Below are 19233 nucleotides of genomic sequence, written 5' to 3' on the forward strand. Positions count from 1 at the left end.
AAACTGAGGGAAACATATCAACTATAAAAGGGAAAAAAATGGAACAACAGAAACACTGAACTGCTTAAAAAACAAACGCCGACATAAATAGAAACAGACTTTTTGATAACAACTGTCATTTTCCCCCGACTTGGTTCAGGACATTTTAAGAAAAAAATGGTGGGTTGAACCAGGTTTATGGCTAGCCAAACCTCCCATTGGAATGACAATGTTAAAAATATCACTAAAATAACAACATTTCCTGACAGAAATGCAGTACAAATAAATGCAAGAACATGCAGGACAGAGAAATACATAAATAAATAATATAATAGTACATTTCATCATGTAAACCACAAAATAAAAAGAACACCTAGAATTAATTTGCGACAGTATATATGAACTGGTTGTCACACAATGTACATTGCAGAATAACATGTACTAAATTTAAAGGTGCTGATGACCTTTGACAAAATCACATTTATTTCATTGAAAGCTACAGGTGGCCTTTGACAAAAACAAAAAAACTGAAGGACATATGTCTTTATCAAATCCAATTGTGTCTAAGGTAAACAGAACCAATAAAATTTGTACAGTTGGTCCATTACTCATTGTAAATGAAATATTGATATAAAAACAAAAAATCAACACTATTTAACATTGAAAACACTGTCAAGGGTAAGCTGGAGATGGAGGATTACACTGTGTTCTATATAAGGCAGAGATGGGGAAAGGTTTATGGTCAGTATTTCTACATTGTCAATGCCAATGGTCAAGAATTTAGAAAATCCAGGAATTACTCTTTATATAAATAAATAGACATCATCACAATTTCTAAAATGGCTAAAAAGTACTCCATTGTGTTTATAAATACATCAAGCATACATTATCACAACTGGTTAAGTGGTGTGATTCCTAACAAGCTCAGTGCATGACACATAATTTGATGAGTGACCTTCAACAGATACAGTCTGGCATACATTGTAGGCAACAGGTGATCTCGGTTTTCCTGAAATAAAAGATCAGATTTTTGTAATGTGCATCAGTAATTTTTTTAACAGAATTTGTTTCATTGATGATAAGGTGGCTAAGACAGTCAATAACTATGTGCCACCCAACAAAGAAACAATTGAGACAAAACACATTATTGTTTTTGTGAATATCAAGCATATTTTTCAATATTTGAGAATAAAATATCAGTCATTCATTTTAGCTGGTTAGCATCAAATGAATGACTGATATTTTATTCTCAAATATTTAAGAATAGATTTTCAGGGTTATCATCAGATAATCTTCAAATATAAAACTATGGTCAATGCTTAGTACGACTCTCCAAGGCTGTAAATTTAGTCATTGTTTTGTTGTCTCTTTTATCTTAGTTTCACATTTCCTTGTAAATGTAAACTTTATAACCACAGGTTTTACAATACAAATCCAATATTGTCATAATAAATTTAAGGGACCATTTCTTGATAGTACTGATCTAAATCTTCAATGCATCAGGAGATGAATCTTAATCCATGATTAAATTTCTCTTAATTTCATACGGATTTCAAATGGATTCATTAATTGTGTTTGATCTACACAATCTTTTTTTTGAAAAGTAATTTCTCACATGTTTTCCAAGATAGCTACTAGGAGCCAACTGTTTATAAGAGTCTACATTTCATTACCAACATTCAAATATATTTACACTAGTGACTTACCCCTAGAACATGTGTTCTGCTGTAGTATGAACTCAGATGCCTGCTCAAACTGACCAGAAAATTACACACCTACAAAGAATGAGTAAATTCAAATGATTTTTCTTTTAAATGTAGTTATCTCCCTTTTATTAAGAGTGCTCGTTTTTGAGTTTATAAATTTTCTTGCATTTTTATTTTTATTCAACTCCTATTTTTTTCAATATTCTCAGAAATGTAGGAATTGTATGTACATGTATTAAGTAATTTGCCAATTAACTTAATACTTATTGATGTTGTATACATGTACAGTTAACTCTCGTTGTCTCGAACTCGGTTGACTTGAAATTTCGGATGAGTCGAAGTTTTCACGTGGTCCCGAACTTTATTCCATACAAAAGTATGTAATTCGACTCCTGATGAGTCGAAATTGGATGAGTCGAAATTTCGGTTGAGTCGAACTAAATCTACGGTCCCAAGGTTAACAAAAGCATTCAAAATTCATTTTTTATCTCGAACTAATACACATATGTCAAAACATGACCTCCGGGATTTAAATGGATTGAAGAGTTAATCTGACAATACACGTGTAATTAAATTTCCGGTCATTGACCACTGTATTGATTTATGACATGCTATTTCCATGAGTGTTTACCTAAGATTATCTTTTATAGAATTTTGATAAATAATTAGTGATACATTGTTAATGTTCATGAAAAAGTATTTAAAATGTTTACAAAACAATTAATTTGTGATTTACACTAATGAGCTTGGGTGTGTATAAAGTGAGGATTATGGCTTCCGTTGATGATCACCTAAAAACTACTCAAACGGCGTCTTTGATCTTGTTATATTTTGTTTTGAAAAGAAAGAGTGAGATAAAACAAAATGAATAGAAATCAAAATTTTCTAAATCTTTTGTATCCGAGAATAAACAATTTTGTCAGCTATAACCGACCTGAATAACGAAATTATCGATTGGAATTTACACTCTTGGAAAAGCCATAGGATACATTTTAATTGAAACAATTGAATAAGTAAAAATAATGTCATTATAATAATAAAAGACTGTGACATACAAATACATCGATCTGATACTAGAATATCGATCCCCTTGCCATATTCACCCGGATTTATTTTAGCTTTACCAAGCTAAGCAAGAGTTGTGTCCCTTAGATTGTCGAACTTCCGGTGTTCGTTTGAGTCGAACTACGTGTATCTCGAAATATTTCTCTGGTCTGGCTGACTTCGACATAATGAGAGTCGACTGTATATGTATTTGTGACATGCAATTCAACTCTTTTATTCTTAACATATAAAGTCCTTTTTGGTACAAAGGATATAACTTAAAGAAGTAAGGGTAAAAAAAAGAAGCAGTTACTTCACAAAGTTGATAGAAAATACCAGACTTGCAGAAGCAAAGTCATCTGCAAGAGGTAGGGTATTTTTTTTTCCATTTGACACAATGTACTTTTTACATATGAATAAGAGTTGTTTCAAAATTAAAAACAATTTTGTTTATTAATTGTGGACAACATGCACTACAATTCAAACTTTTAAAGTATCTTAAATCTATGACAATGAAACAACTACAGCATGGAATTACAGATTTAAACTGGAGGTTGTTCAAATGAACGGAGCAACAATCAACAATACAACTGCATTAAAATTCTTTTTACAAGGAAAGTCAAAATAATGTAGTTATAATTCTTAATCAACAAGAAACAGATAGGCCTGTTCCATCTTTGTTGTTACTTTACAAGCCTTTTTTTTGTCTCTTAAGATAATAAGAAAATTAAAATCTGTAAACGTTTTTATTCATCTATTTATCTTATCTTTTGTATTTACATAAAAAAAAATTATTGGTAAAACAAACTTAAATCATCATCTGTAAACCATCTATTTATAAAAAAATAAGACGTGGTATGATTGCCAATGAGACAACTCTCCACAAGAGACCAAAATGACACAGAAATAAAAAATTATAGGTCACCGTACTGCCTTCAACAATGAGCAAAGCCTTTACCGCATAGCCAGCTATAAAAGGCCTCGAAATGACAATGTAAAACAATTCAATTTAGTATGGACATTAAGACAGTTTGACAGAATAATCAACAATGATTTTTTTCATTTTTTTCTAACCAATCATAAAAGATGATATTCCTATCATTACCTTATGAGTGTGAATTTTAGAAATTATACTGTCTTCAGGTATAAACTTCTCTGCTGTTTCTGATATCAGCTCTCCATAAATAAAGATGTAGTTGTAGAATAATTCCCACTCATCCTAAAATACATAAATATTTGAATAGATGACATACAGACTTCTTTAAAACAACCCTCCCCCTTACATATAAGACATGAATATGGACAATTGAGTTACTGCATAGTCAGGGGTAGGATTGATATCCCCATTTATTTGATCATATACAGGGGGTTTAAACAGCTCATATCTGAAAATCTTCTGAATTATTAGGTAACATTGTATTCAGCGTAACCTAAACTAACAGTTAATTTAACACAAACCTCCTCTCTAAGTGTTGAAAAGTCTATACTACTGATCTCTGGTAATGGTGGATATATACCTGGAACATTACAAAACAAACTCATTAAAAATGGATGGATATTTAAAAAATGTAATTTCAACTGTTTGAAGGAACTGAACTAGATTGAAATTAATTTCTTCTAGTTGTCCGTTATTTATATTCCCACGCTTTATGGGATATAACCACAACAGAGCGGACTCGATAAGATGTGTTTCCCAGTTCATTTTTTCATCTTGCTTATGTGAATTTATTTGATGTTATATTTAATGTTTTGATTTCAGTTGTAATTATAAATTACTTGACTATATTTTGTCGACATGATATAATGTATCATAATGTGCAGTTAAAATCAGCACATGGCACTATCGTGTGGGTATTAAAATTGAACTTTAGTTTGTTTTTTATTAGTGTTATGTGTATAGAGTTGGGTAGTATAAGGGCGTTAGTAATTGAAGAAGAACAGCTGTTAATCTTTTAATGATTTATTGGCTTGTATTTCCTATATGGCCATTGAAAAAACTATTTTCAAGATGAACATTTTTTATTTATATATATATACATTTTATCAAATCTGTTTAGGACTGTAAGTGTGGTATTGCTTAAAAGGCAACTTTTTATATAGCTTATAGTAGCAAGGGTATAGCTCAGTTAAATACTTTCAATATCTACAATTTTTTTAATTAGTTAAAATATTGTTATCAATCTAATACTATGCCCACAAAAATTTGTAAATATTTACTAGGGTGCAAGGTTTTGCAAGGCTATTTGTATGCATCTTATATTTTGAAGGGCACAACTAGCAGAAGAAATAATAAACCAGAACGGGTTTATGAACTAAAGCAAAGCATTATTGAAACGCTTTCCATATTCAATTAAAATCCATCAAGTACTGTACAGATTACCAGGTGGATACATGCCATATAAGTCCAACGGACAAAGAATATATAATGCGTGTAACAGTTGAGGAGGTTTGATGGATAGAAAAGAAGATAAACACACCTTTTGAAACGTTTTCTTCAAAATGTTTAAATAATGTAGCCAATCTAGCACAGTTATACATTACAAATGCTCCTGCCCTGTTATCTATGCCTCCTCCAAACTCTTGGCCTTGTGATAAATCTAACTTCAACTGTGAAATATAAAATAAATGTGAAACTACTCAGATTAGAGCATATGATCATAATTATGCTTAAACCAGATGCTCCACAGGGCACAGCTTTATACGACCGCAGATGTCGAACCCTGAACAGTTGGTGCAAGTATGGACACAACATTCAAGCTTGATACAGCTCTGAATTTGGATTGTGATTAAATATTTGACACAGAATGAATTTTGGTCTAATGAACTTAAAAAAAAATATTTGCTTTTAAGCAATACACTGCTGTTGAATATTAATCCCCTAAAAAAAAATTTGAAGAAATTTTTAATTTAACTTCTTCATCTGAAATGAGAAAAGTTGTACCCCAACAAATTCTTATTTAAACAACAACCCCCCTCCACCTTTTCCTTATTCCAAAAGAAATTTATAATGTGGTTTTTAACAATAACTACTCATTCAAATACATCATCATATATTAAAACATTAATCACTTACAGTTAAATTTAAATTGGATTACCTCCCTTACACTGCTTTTTAATGGTCTAAAATGTCCTTTAACCAGAAAAAACCTTGTTTTCGAACTTTTTGCCCCTAATTGCTAAAATATTTAAGCCATAACCCCTCAAAACCACCCCTTTGTAGTATGAAAGCTTGTGGTATAATTTCAGTGAGATTTATACACTTAAACACAAGTCATTGACTGTAAACTACAAGAAGTTATTGTCTGGAAACTAAAAAAATGTGTGTTTTTTTGCCCTTTTATGGCTCCTGATTCCTGCATGAATGGGACAATAATCCCCATAGCCTTCTTGTTGTGATATGGAACTTTGTGGAACAATATCAGAGAGATCCATACACTTACACATCAGTTATTGTACATAAACTACAAAAATGCTTGTTTTTGGCCCTTAATTCCCAAACAGTTGGTACGATTACCCCCATAATGAATCCAAACTTTCTACTTGTGGTATTAAACAGTGTCGTTCAATTTCAGAGCAATTGAAATTTTATACATAAGTTAATATCCTGAAAGTAGAAAAATGCTTGTTTTTGGCCCTTTTTGGGCCCCTAATTCGTAAACGGTTTGGACCACCATCCCCAAAATCAATCCCAACCTTCCTTTTGAGGTATTGAACTTTCTTATCAAATTTCAAAGAGATCCATTTACGTTAACTTAAGTTATTTTCTGGACACCAAATGTGTCTTCGGGTGACGCAGACGACGACATCATACCATTATATGACGCAAAAAAAATTTTGCGGTCAGATAATAATCAAGTTTTAATATTCTCATAACTCTGCAACCATTTTTGTGACACACTTTAAACAATTTAGAGGTTTCAAGGAGCTCTACTGATATTGCTAAAGAATAAAGCTTGCTAAATCTGTCTTGGAAAGATTACTTATTCCAAAAAAAATCCTAAAATCACAGACCTGCCAACTTTTGAAAATTTCCATGGGGGATTTAGCACGTGACCAGATTTTTTAGGGTTACAATTTTAGCGACTTTTCTGTGTGCATTGTTTTTTACTCCTTAAATAGTCTAAGTTCACTTCTTTTTTCTTTTGGTATACTAATGATGAGCTTGTAGGCCTTGATTTCTTTTATTTGCATGATTCTTGTACTATTGAATTATCAAATTGACAAAATAACTGAAGTATAGAAAAAAGTGGCATTAAAAATAAAGGATTCAAAGTAGAGACCGCCCTTTTCCCCCTCCAAAGACCTTCTTATCTATGAACCTCGACTCAAAAGACCTAAAACTACATGTCCTAAAGTCTGAAGGATGAAGACAGATTTTGATTTAGTCTTACTTATGGTCTTATCAGTATCAATGAGAAAATGGATAAAATTGAGTTATCTTTCTTTGTATTCAGAGGTGCTCTTACCGGCGGAGGCTAATACAGTAACACAGTAGAAGTGAATAACAAAATGGTGTCGATTTTAAATCAACAGACACACGACGTCTGGTTTCAAAAATTAAACAGATTTCAAGATAAACGATGTTTTCTTGAGAGTTCATTACAGTTCTCATCTTTCAATTAATTATGATTTTGTTGTGGAACTATGGCAAATGTTGCAAATTGTGCTTGTATGATAAATTGATTAAAATTGAAAGGCTGTTTGACCAAATTTGTGTATACAAATTAATTTTGAGAACTGTAACAACCCATTAAGTAATCTGATTACATACAACCACTAATTATGACACTTGTTGTGACTGTTGATTAGTGTAGGGTCGTTAACTTGTCATAATATGTCCCCAGGTAAAATTATAGATTTTTTAAAAATTGATCAGAAAAACTTCAAAATCGGTAAACAATAATTTTTTCGGGTATATTTGGTGAAAATCAGGATTTTTACTAGTTTTACTATCCCGATATCGCGATTCGGGTTGAGGGATAAAAATGAGACCGTGAAAATCGGGATAGTTGGCAGGTCTGAAATCATTGGCGGATCCAGGGGGATTCCGGGGTTTGGAACCCCCCTTTTTTTTATTTATTAATGACACCATCTTGCATAACAAGAAACAAAACTCATAATTATGACAGGAAATTATAGAATGACCAGTTCTTCACTATTTCCTCAAAACAGATCTCTGACTTATCAAAATGATTAACATATTATTTGTTTAAGATATTCATAACCAATAAACGATTTCAATGGAAAACATTGTAAAAAAAAGTATTAAAACTTTTGAATAACGATAGAAATGGAAGAAAAAGTAATCAAATAAAATTTAATTGTAAGGGAATCAAATTTTTAGACAATCTTACAGACAAACTGCATAAAGACCTTTCCAGCAATTCATTACTTTTACTCTAAACTTTGAATCAGGTTATTTCCCTTGCGATGTAGAATTGCTTAACAGCAATGAAGAGTCAATTATTAGCAGTCAATAATATCTATTGACTTATAGATAATCTTCAGTTTATATTAATATGAAAATTATTAATAGATTTTTACACCTTAACAAACTTGATAGATAACTCAATTAAACATCTCAAAATGTTTGTGAATTCAAACAACAATTTTTTTTATCAATTTTAGTGACATCATTTAACACAGCTATGCTTATTTAACTATAAATACATACCACATTTTTGTGAATAGACATAAGAAATTCAAATTTTAAGCTGGCCATTGTCAATCTTAAAATAGTATTCTCCCATTTAGGACCTATAAAATAATAAAATCATTTTCAACCAAATAAAACATCATACATCCAAAAGTTATATGTTACACACAATGAAATAAGCATTCTTCTGCTAGTCATACCTTAGGATTGGTAAATTTTTATAGCAAATTCCTTAGCCTGCTGCCTAACATATACATTTTTCCCCTTCAGTAAACCTATCAAACTGTAGCCATAAATCAGGACCTCCCTATAATATGACGATAAACCAACTTCATTGTTTATAGTTTTGTACCTAAATCTGGCTGCTAGTTTTCACGTTTGAATTGGTAAATATTTGTCATTTTAGGGTCTTTTATAGCTAACCATGTAGTATTGGATTTGCTCATTGCAGTACATTGACCTATAGTTATCAACATCTTCATTATTTGGTCTCTGGTGGAGAGTTATCTCATTGGAAATCATACCAAATCTTCTAATTTTTATATTTATGTACAATATTTCAAAAGAAATAGGTCACTGATCATGTTAAAATAAATCTATTATTGTTCCCATGTGCAGCAGTAAAATGTCAGGTGATTTTACTGATGCCCAAATTTACTTTGCATCATTATATTTTTTAAACATACCATTTACTTTGTCTCCATACTTCATTACAGAAGCCTCTTTCATCTGCTGAAATCTTGTTCTAAATATATATAGAAATCATATATCAAATATGTAATAAATAGTTGTAATAGTTTGGCTGTGTCTTTTCTTATCTTATTTTTAAATGATATTTTTCTTGACCTCAATATTTTACTAGAATGGTCTTGTAAACAGGATACCATGAATACATTGCAATTCAGGCTTCAAAAGTAGGACATTTTTCCTGGCTCTTGTTTATTTACACAAACAATTTCTCCAGCTAATTAAAAAAGCTTGAATACTTTGATAAATATGAATTAAGATTAAAACATTACAACCTTTTAATCTTTGTCTAATTTCCTATACAAATTATATCATATAGGTATAAAATGTATAAACCATTTATCTAAAGACTTATCAGTTTGATTTTGAACTATTCATTAAAACAATTGTTAGTTTGTAAATAGGGTGCTCCAGTAAAACAACAGACTTTGTGAGACTGGACAATATATTTACCTAAGTTGCATCCTAACATTTTTGTTTTAAAAACCTGATATCTAAAAGATCAAATTTTAATTTATCACTTGGAAATCTTGGTTAACAAGTGTATGATTTCTGTTGTCAATGTTTCAAATAAACAAAGCAATCTAATATACAACAAGGAATTACAAGAGTGCACATGCTGAAATGTCTCGCTTTCTTTACTAATCATTGATATCATGTTGATAGTCCTAAATATAAAGCTTTATTACAACTGTCTCATAAACTTAACATTAACCAAGATAACTAAACATTGACCAATGAACCATGAAAATGAGGTCAAGGTCAGATGAACCATGCCAGGCAGACATTTTAACAATTCTTCCATACAACAAATATAGTTGACCTATTGCTTATAGTTTAAGAAAAACAGACCAAAACTTAACACTGAGCAATGAACCGTGAAAATGAGGTCAAGGTCAATTAAAACATACGAAACTGACATACAGATCATAAAACATTTCCATACACCAAATATAGTTAAACTATGGGATATAGTATTATATAAATAGACCAAAACTCAAAAGCTTAACTTTGACCACTGAACCATGAAAATGAGGTCAAGGTCAGATGAAATCTGCCTGCTAGACATGTACACCTTACAATCATTCCATACAACAAATATAGTAGACCTATTGCATAAAGTATGAGAAAAACAGACCAAAACACAAAAACTTAACTATAACCACTGAACCATGAAAATGAGGTCAAGGTCAGATGACACCTGCCAGTTGGACATGTACACCTTACAGTCCTTCCATACACCAAATATACTAGACCTTTTGCTTATAGTATCTGAGATATGGACTTGACCACCAAAACTTAATCTTGTTCACTGATCCATTAAATGAGGTTGAGGTCAAGTGAAAACTGTTTGACAGGCATGAGAACCTTGCAAGGTACGCACATACCAAATATAGTTATCCTATTACTTATAATCAGAGAGAATTTAACATTACAAAAAATCTGAACTTTTTTTAAGTGGTCACTGAACCATGAAAATGAGGTCAAGGACAGTGGATATGTGACTGACGGAAACTTCGTAACATGAGACATCTATATACAAAGTATGAAGCATCCAGATCTTCCACCTTCTAAACTATAAAGCTTTTAAGAAGTGAGCGAACGCCGCCACCGCTGGATCACTATCCCTATGTCAAGTTTTCTGCAACAAAAGTTGCAGGCTCGACAAAAACTCACTGTATGAATTCTTCTGCTGTCAATACTTTATGGTGACTGCTCCCTTGCCTACTGGAAACTAAACCATAGTTTATATGAATCTATAAGAAACAAGTCACTGTTGGTTACAAGTTTTTACAGGAAAGCTTATTGTTTCAAAAGCTTATTTTTTATGTCATTAATGAATTTTATATTGACAATGGATCCATGAAAGACATCACAGAAATCAATCATGACTTATCTTGACTTTGGGCAATTTAGAACTTGACAAATGGTATAGACAGCACTTTTCTATCAATGAAAATCTTATGGTGATCTCTTAAAACTTCTTTTATATCATTCATGAAAACTCAATAATTTCAATAATAAAGAAGGTAAATAAAAAAACTTTTATCATTCCATATAATGAAATTATCATTATTTAAATTTCTCCATGTCAATTTCCTCATAATAATGAAATGTATGTAACATGTATGCAAATAATTAATGTTACATACTGAAAAATAAAATCACACAGACACCATCATCATCAATGTTGAGTTGCTGACTAAATATGAAGTAGTTCTGTTTAGTAGTTTCTGCGAAAAGTGTTATGGAATATAAAGCAGGGTATAATAACATAATGAATAATGCTAGATAATTCTTTCTCACATTCTTATTGCGAATCCTATCATAGTTTTCCACAGATTCACCTGCAAGTTACCTGTCCATTTAAACTTTTGTAAGTCCTATTGTCCCATCTAACAAATACAACAGCTATTGTTCTCTTTTTAGTTTATTCAATGGGACCTTTAAATTTCTTGCAAGAGAAATCTATCACTCACTGATTAATTTACCTGAACAAAAAAATTGAACTGTCACTGATGGAAATACATGAACAAATAAGTAATTACGAAACTGCATGTGATGTTGTATTTATTCAATCAATAACACATTTTCAATTTGTTTGATATAAACACTGATTTAAAAATTAAAAGTTGATTTCTGATCAAATTTCAACATTTTACAGGGTTCTCACTAAGGCGAGTCCATAAATCCTGGACTCATCAAAATCTGTCTGGACTCACAATTTTCAAAACTGGTGAGTCCACAGATGCATCAAGATTGAAATATTTTGTTTATACTGATCACAGTTAAACACAAATATCATCATTTTATAGCAAAAGTTTAAAAGTGATCTGAATTTAATGTCATTTCATTGCTCTGTTAGGAAATGGAGACTAAAAAATTACATTATATTGCAATAAGATATTTTCTTCTTGCTGTTGGACTCATCAAGGCTAAAAATGACAAGTCCCTGGACTCTCCTTCAAAAATCCTTAGCGAGAACCCTGATTTTACCTATTAAAATTTGCTTTTTTTTAGTCTGTTCATAAGTAAAAACTTGAAATGATAATGTTTAAATAAAGGTCTTCATAAATGTATTCTTTATAACTGAAAAAACATGCAAATTCTTTAAAACATAAATGCATGCAATAGTTAAAAAAAAATCAGTAATAAACTTTTTATAATTAAATCAGTGCTTATATTGAACAGATTGAAAATATATTATTGATATTGAATAAATACTGTATCACATGCAGTTTATGTGAGTTTATACATGTATTTCAGTGAACAAAGAAGATATTTTTTGGTCAGGCAAATTAATCAATGAGTGATAGATTTCTCTTGGAAGAAATTTAAAGGTCCCATCAAATAAACTATACAGAGAACAATACCTGTTGTATTTGTTCAATGGGACAATAGAACATATAAAAGTTTAAATGGACAGGTAACTTGCAGGTGAATCTATGGAAAACTATGATAGGGTTCGCAATAATACCTGGCTAATATTTTGTTCTCCAAATAATGCTCTCCATAGCAGATCAACTTTCTGCTCGTGATAAAATCTTCTCTCTGAATTTAAATGCACTACAATAACACTTCCATTGGGCTGTAAAATAAGATGCAGTAATAATATTGTAATACAGTTTGGAAATTAAACGCTTATGTGACAAAATTTAAAAAACAAATTACTGGTAAGTTTTTCAGGTGTCTTTCTCCTTATCTCCCATTACATCTAGATATAATTGTACATTTATAAAGATTATCAACATCATGTAGCAGTGTCATTTCTGTTTAAAATTGTGACCTTTTGAATGGGACAAATATCAAAATGTTGAAGTGTCCTTTAAAAGGCCTCCTATAAGCGGTTGATTCTGTAAAGGTTTTTTTGTACAAGTATGGTTATAATTATCTATTCATTTGCCACTAACTCAAAATTCCAAGAACTGTGACAAATCTAATTTAAAATGTATATACGTATTTAATATGAATTTATGAAATGTAAAAAAAAAACTTTGTAAAAATCAAACTAAACATTAACAATATACTAAATTTCCTAAAACCAAGTAATGCATCACATATGATAGGTCAGTTTGATTAACCATGATCCAAAATGGCACTAAATTGTTTAGTTACAGAGGTACATTTTGTAAACCAATGAACCCTTGTCTCAACAGCTGGGTATAGCTTTAATAATCAGTAAAAACTTTTCTTGATAACTTCATAATTTATGTTGCACAGCTTCATACCTGTGTTGTATGTTCCTGAAGATGAATAACTTCACACATTAAATCTGTACACATGTCATCTTTACCAGAAACTGAAAAAAAATACAGACGAATAAATTTAACAGCACATCATAATAGAAAGAACAAAATTTCATTTAATTTTAGCTATTTCTAATACATTCGTGTGATGAGTCAACCGACTCTTTACAGATTACCCATGTAGATGTAGATGTAGAGAAAAATCTACATATGTCATTGGTCATATCTAAATTTAAAGTGTATTTGCAGAAATTAAAAAATACATTCCAAAACTAAAGACTGAAAAACATCTTTATTATATATAAAATATAAAATTATACGTATACCTGCTGGAGTTAACTCCTTCAAACTTTTCTCATATCTTCCTTTCCCTAGTCCTATGTTGAACTCCTTTATACATAATTCAAAATCAACAGAAATGTCATCATTCTCTGGACCGTTACACAAAACTCTTTTCTCTTCCTTCCATCCTAAGCATTTACAAATGGCAGTATAACTGGATTTAGTCTCATTCTGATCAGACAATAAGTCAGATGGTTCAATATCACTCTCAGTTTGACTAAACTTACTTTCACTTTCAGTTCCTGATGATTTACTGTTTTTAACTATTTCTTTATGTATAAGATATCGATTATTTTGTAAATTGAATTTTTCTAAGACCTTTGAAAATCTTTGTTTTGCGGAAACTTCCTCTATAAACAATTTTTCTGCATCCAGTCCAACATTCTCAAATATTGCTTTTCTGTCTCCAGACACCACCTGAGGTATGAAAGATACTTGATATCTGAAAAAAGAATCAATGGTCAAATCAATTTGACATCTATACCTTTTATTTCTTTAAGATAAAAAAAAAACTAGATGTGTCAAAGCAACACGAATGGCCCCGTCTCAAAAAGTTGAAAAATCTGCAATTTTAATAACACATGTGGACACAAACATGATGGTAGTCTCTGTATCAAAAATCAGCTCAAAATCTGGAGGCGTATAGAAGAAAAGTGTGTAAAACCGTGATTTTCAACAATTTTCAAAGTTGTAAACCCTTAATTTTGGCAAAAATTAGCAGAGTGGTACGAAAACTTAAACTTGATCTGTAACTCAGAGCAACTCACATACCAAAAATCAGCCCAACATCTGAAAGCATGATAAAAGTCTGTAAAACTGTGATTTTCAACAATTTATCAAAGTCCATAGCCCGTAATTTCGGCATTAATTAGCCGAGCGGAACAAAACTTTAACTTGATCTGTAACTCATCTTGGTTAACTCACATGCCAAAAATCATCCCATTATCTAAGTTTATTTGAAACAAAGATAAGATTGGTTATCTTCCAGTGATGGTTATTTTTTATATTTTATATCCATTTAGGTGTAATACCACCAAATCATGGTACGTCACATCCGGTTGTATACAAAAATAGGTAAAAAAAAATATTCCCTTGAATTTGACAGTTGTAGGTAATTAATTCTACATTTTATTGCAGTTAAAGATTTCTGTGTCATAAACATATGTCTTGGGTATTTCAAAGCACCATTATCTTTTTATTTGGGATTTCTGTAGAATATTTTGTAATCTTGAGGTTACATGGTGACTAAACCTTGTACACAGATAAAATAAGGGGAGAAATTTGATTGGTTATCTTCCAGTGATGGTTATTTTTTATATGCAATGAAATGTTATGTGAATTTTTTTCTATAGTATTGGACAGGATAAACCTTTACTCATGCCAAGTATTTCTTTATTTGAAACAAAGATAAATTCTACAGAATTTTTTGAAAAGTGCAAATTTAACAAAGACTAATAGGGGAAAATCAATGGTGGTATTACACCTTTAGAGAAAAAAACGTATAACATGTGATTTTCAACAATTTATGAAAGTCCAAAGCCCGTAATTTCGGCTCCGTATAATGGTTTGTTGCGGAATGACGAAATTTTGGACAAGGGTAAAACTATATGGCACCGACAACTTTGTTGTGGGGCCATAAAAAAGAGGTGCATTAATGACTGATAAATCAAAGATAGAGGCTACTTGGAGCCTGAATTCCTCAATGAGGTAAAAAAAATTGCCACTTTTACATGTATTTATCATTATACATTGTATACCTTTTTAAAACTGAAGAAGAAAAAAACAAAAAGTAAAGAGAATTTTTTATTATCAGCAAAACAAGGTCAATCAAAAAATAAGTTTTATCTTTGTCCAAAATGTTGGATGGAGTCCATTATTGCAGCTGCACATAGACCTATGTGACTGACACAGGACTCTTGTTATCTACATTGTATGTTGGCTATGTTGGTTGTCAAATGGGGGCATCAGACTTATTTTTCAAACTAGATGACCCAAGTTGGCAATGATGATTGTTTCCAAGTTTGGTTAAATTTGACCATGTAGTTTCACAAGAAATTTTTGTAAAAGTTAAAGAACTAGCTATATATAGAAATTTTATTTTCTATGGATGTGCCAAAGTCTCTGTTAAGAAGACTTTAACAAATGTTCATTTGATTAAACATTCAAATAAGTGGTTTACCTTCACTAAAAAATTCCACAAAAAATGAATGAAACAAGTAAATTGAATCCACAATGCACCATTATTAAATTTTATTGATAAAGTTATAAGTAATAAAATTGAGAATGGAAACGTGAAATATGTCATTACAACATGACCAAAAAGCAGAAAACAGCCCAAAGGCACCAATGGCTCAACAACACAGCGGGCTTCAGCTGCCAGTTGGTGGACTCTAAACAAAAAAAGTTCACTTTATTTCTAATTAAAATCTTACCCATTGTCAGACAGTAAGTGGCTAACATGCTGTAACAGTATTGCACATCTTAAATCATCTATAGTCTGTTTTTCATTAACTTGTAACCCAACATTTAATAAAACTACTCTTTTGTCATCACTTCCACATCTTCTGGACAAGAAATCACTATTCAATACTGCTGATAAAATATTTCTGTACATGGTCTCTTGGTGATAATGGAATGCCAGAAAGCAATAAGAAGGGGAGGTAACTTTTGATATCTTCCATTTTTGTTCAGATAGTATCTGAAGAAGTTCACTTTTAATTGTCTTTTTTTCCTGCAAAAATAATGAAAATTATGACAACATTACATACATGTAAGTCAACAGCATTCCTCAGATTAAGGCTGTCCAAATACACCTAGAATTCATCCGCATATCAATTAGCTGATTCAGCTATCAGATGGCAACATTACAATAGTCAACATTATTTCACAGAAAGGCTGTCCAAATACATTTAGAATTCATTGGAGTCAAATATCTGCTTGTGGTATCAGATCAGAAGCACATGGCTATTAACCTACAAGTACTGTGGATTCATTTTTATTCATGGGTTGTCAGATTTTTTATCATGCTTATAGTGTGTCTTTCTATGTTGTGATGTTATACTATACTATTGTTTCAGAATGGGGAGAAGGTTTGGTACCATTACAACGTTTAATCCCGCTGCAAATGTTTGCACCTGTCGTAAGTCAGGAATCTGATGCACAATTAACAGTAGTTGTTGCTGTAAATGTAATTCATACGTGTTTCTCGTTTTTATATAGATTAGACCATTGTTTTACCTGTTTGAATGGTTTTACACTAGTAATTTTTGGGGCCCTTAATAATGCAATCTATGCCAACAATAAACAACAATAATTTTTTAAGCAACCTTTTTTCACTTCTTGTCGCTTCTTAATGCTTCTTTTAGCTAATTAGTGAGACCCTTTATTTTTATACACCTTATTGTTAATCCAGGCTGACCTGGCCGCTTGAACTTTTGACGCATACAACAATCACTTTTCCATTGTGGCGTCAGATATTTTATTTTATGATGTTAAAATTTTACGGGAACCTGTGTGATATCCAGTAATGGAGGACAAATAGTCATAAGGTGTATTGTGTGTACAATGCATCCGATTTATAACCAAAATTAACTTGAAACTTCACATTGACCATTGAACAAGAAAACAATCTATTCACAGTCAATAGGTAGTTCTGAATTATGATTATATTCGGTCCGAGTTATCTTCATAGACATGCCTATTTGTTTTTTTTTCTAGACGCGGGTCGGGTCCCCGTTTCCTTCAGATCGAATTGTCTATAATTTTAGCGCACTGTACCTCTACCGAAACAGCTTTTACAAGACCTGTTGGTATGGAAACATCACCATCTTTGAGATCTCTGTTTCTTTTACAAAGAAAAAGCCGCTGTACACAAATATTATGCTTTTTCAAGCATGATTCAACGAGTTTTTCACAAGTTTTGATACTTTGTTGAGTCCACGTGAAACTTTCCATGTTTGTTTACATCGACTCTGCATCTTTCGTGCGTTTTGAATATTTGGGCTGTACTTGATTTGTCTTCTTAGAATAATCTTATTACATTATGTTTAACCTGTGACTAGCTACGAGTACTATAGTAGTCCCGGTAACCGAATAACTGTTACGTTTAGTTTTTGACATCAAAAAATGATTAAAAAATATCAGTTTGTCGACACTGAGTGTGTAGGTCTTCCAATGAGCACCAACTGCGCCCATCTGAAACTGTTATAAATCACTGATTAAATTTTATGATAGAACTCAGAACTTGAGTGATCCGTAAAGATGAGAGCGATTGGAAACGGGGAAAATTAAATTTAGTCAACGATTTCGTTATATTTAAACATATGACTTTACACAATTATTTCCAATTCCAAACTAAAAGGCAAATTGAAAGAATGTCGCGGTATCGCTTTGTTTAAAACAAAAAATGGCCAACGTAAATACAAGTATCTTGTTTTAGAGAGGGATAAATCCTACCTTGCAAAAAAATCACTCAACATGTTGAACGCATCTTTCCCATCGAACTAAAGATAAAAGCTGCCGCATATCTTGACTTACGTCTAGAAACTGACAATAAGAGTAGGTTGAAAACAAAACTTTACGACAAAAGAGCTAGACGATTTCAAAGAGCTAACCAACTTTTTAGTAAACTCTCCATTTCTATGTAGCAACATTACACCAGCGCTTGCATACCGAAGTATGTCTCCCAATTGATACAATATTCCCGAGCTTGTATTTCCAATGATTATGATTTCTTTGACAGGTTTGATAGAGGGTTAATTTGCTGTTAACAAGAAAGCTATTTACCAAGAGTTCCAAATGGTGAAGTTGAAAGCATCCCTTGGTTGACCGTTATAGAATATCCGTTTTACAGATGATCGGATATTTTCCTTATATATCGTGACTACAATCCGTTCCCTTTTCAAGAATGTGATATACCAAATTAGGCAAATAGTACTATGATTTACCGGGTTTGTAATAATATGAGCAACACGACGGTGCCACATGTTGAGCAGGATCTGCGTACCCTTCCGGAGCATCTTAGATCAACACCAGTTTTTGGTGGGGTTCGTGTTGCTTAGTCTTTGGTTTTTCTATGTGATAGTTGTAAAATGTATTTATGAAAAAAAACATACCATGTTTTTATATGTGTTACTTGAGTTCAATTAAAGGCAGTCATCGAATGGTGCTATCATGTATGTTTAGTAACTAAGTAAATAATTAATTCATCTAACTATCTTGGTAGTAGAGTTAATGCAGAAGGAAATATGCAGAGATTTAAAAAAAAACATGGTTACACCTGGACTCAGATAGAACGATTTGGAGGTCCCTTGTTGGTGCCTTATATCTTCAAGACCATGAAGAGGTAAGTATGCTTATAGAGAAAATGTAAACATATTTTCCCATTACCGACTGCAGAGACATTACATGTACATGCATAGTACTATCATAGTCGTCTTTGTCGAACTTTTCCAATTTCATACCATTTTCAACAAACTATAAGGGATATAAACAGTAGTGTCTTAAAAAAAAT

General features: G+C 31.6%; 1 protein-coding gene across 2 annotated transcripts; it reads right to left on the bottom strand.

Annotated features, from left to right (window-relative positions):
• Window positions 1-767: 767 nt before the first annotated feature.
• Window positions 768-17714, bottom strand: LOC143050343 (DALR anticodon-binding domain-containing protein 3-like). Of its 2 annotated transcripts, none has more exons than XM_076223815.1 (13): window positions 17499-17714; window positions 16154-16452; window positions 13706-14163; window positions 13362-13432; window positions 12611-12721; window positions 10810-10889; window positions 9072-9130; window positions 8404-8486; window positions 5207-5336; window positions 4188-4246; window positions 3835-3948; window positions 1686-1754; window positions 768-988 (listed from the first exon to the last, which is right to left on the bottom strand). In XM_076223815.1, exons 1-13 carry the CDS (start codon window positions 17673-17675, stop codon window positions 869-871), a joined length of 1830 nt encoding a protein of 609 aa, XP_076079930.1. In that variant the 5' UTR covers window positions 17676-17714; the 3' UTR covers window positions 768-868. The 2 variants fall into 2 exon arrangements, with proteins under 2 accessions (XP_076079930.1, XP_076079931.1); XM_076223816.1 differs by having other exon boundaries at window positions 17525-17691.
• Between the last annotated feature and the right edge of the window lie 1519 nt (window positions 17715-19233).

This window comes from Mytilus galloprovincialis, chromosome 1, assembly GCF_965363235.1.
Source record: "Mytilus galloprovincialis chromosome 1, xbMytGall1.hap1.1, whole genome shotgun sequence".
NCBI lineage: Eukaryota > Metazoa > Mollusca > Bivalvia > Mytilida > Mytilidae > Mytilus > Mytilus galloprovincialis.

What these genes read in the sequence shown, in the direction of transcription:
- LOC143050343 (XM_076223815.1), bottom strand. Translation starts at nt 17,675, where the DNA reads ATGGAAAGTTTCACGTGGACTCAACAAAGTATCAAAACTTGTGAAAAA. An exon ending in TTCAGGAACATACAACACAG is followed by an intron (nt 12,722 to 13,361) that starts GTATGAAGCTGT and finishes CTTATTTTACAG; the next exon opens with CCCAATGGAAGTGTTATTGT. An exon ending in GAGAACAAAATATTAGCCAG is followed by an intron (nt 10,890 to 12,610) that starts GTATTATTGCGA and finishes TGTTTCTTATAG; the next exon opens with ATTCATATAAACTATGGTTT.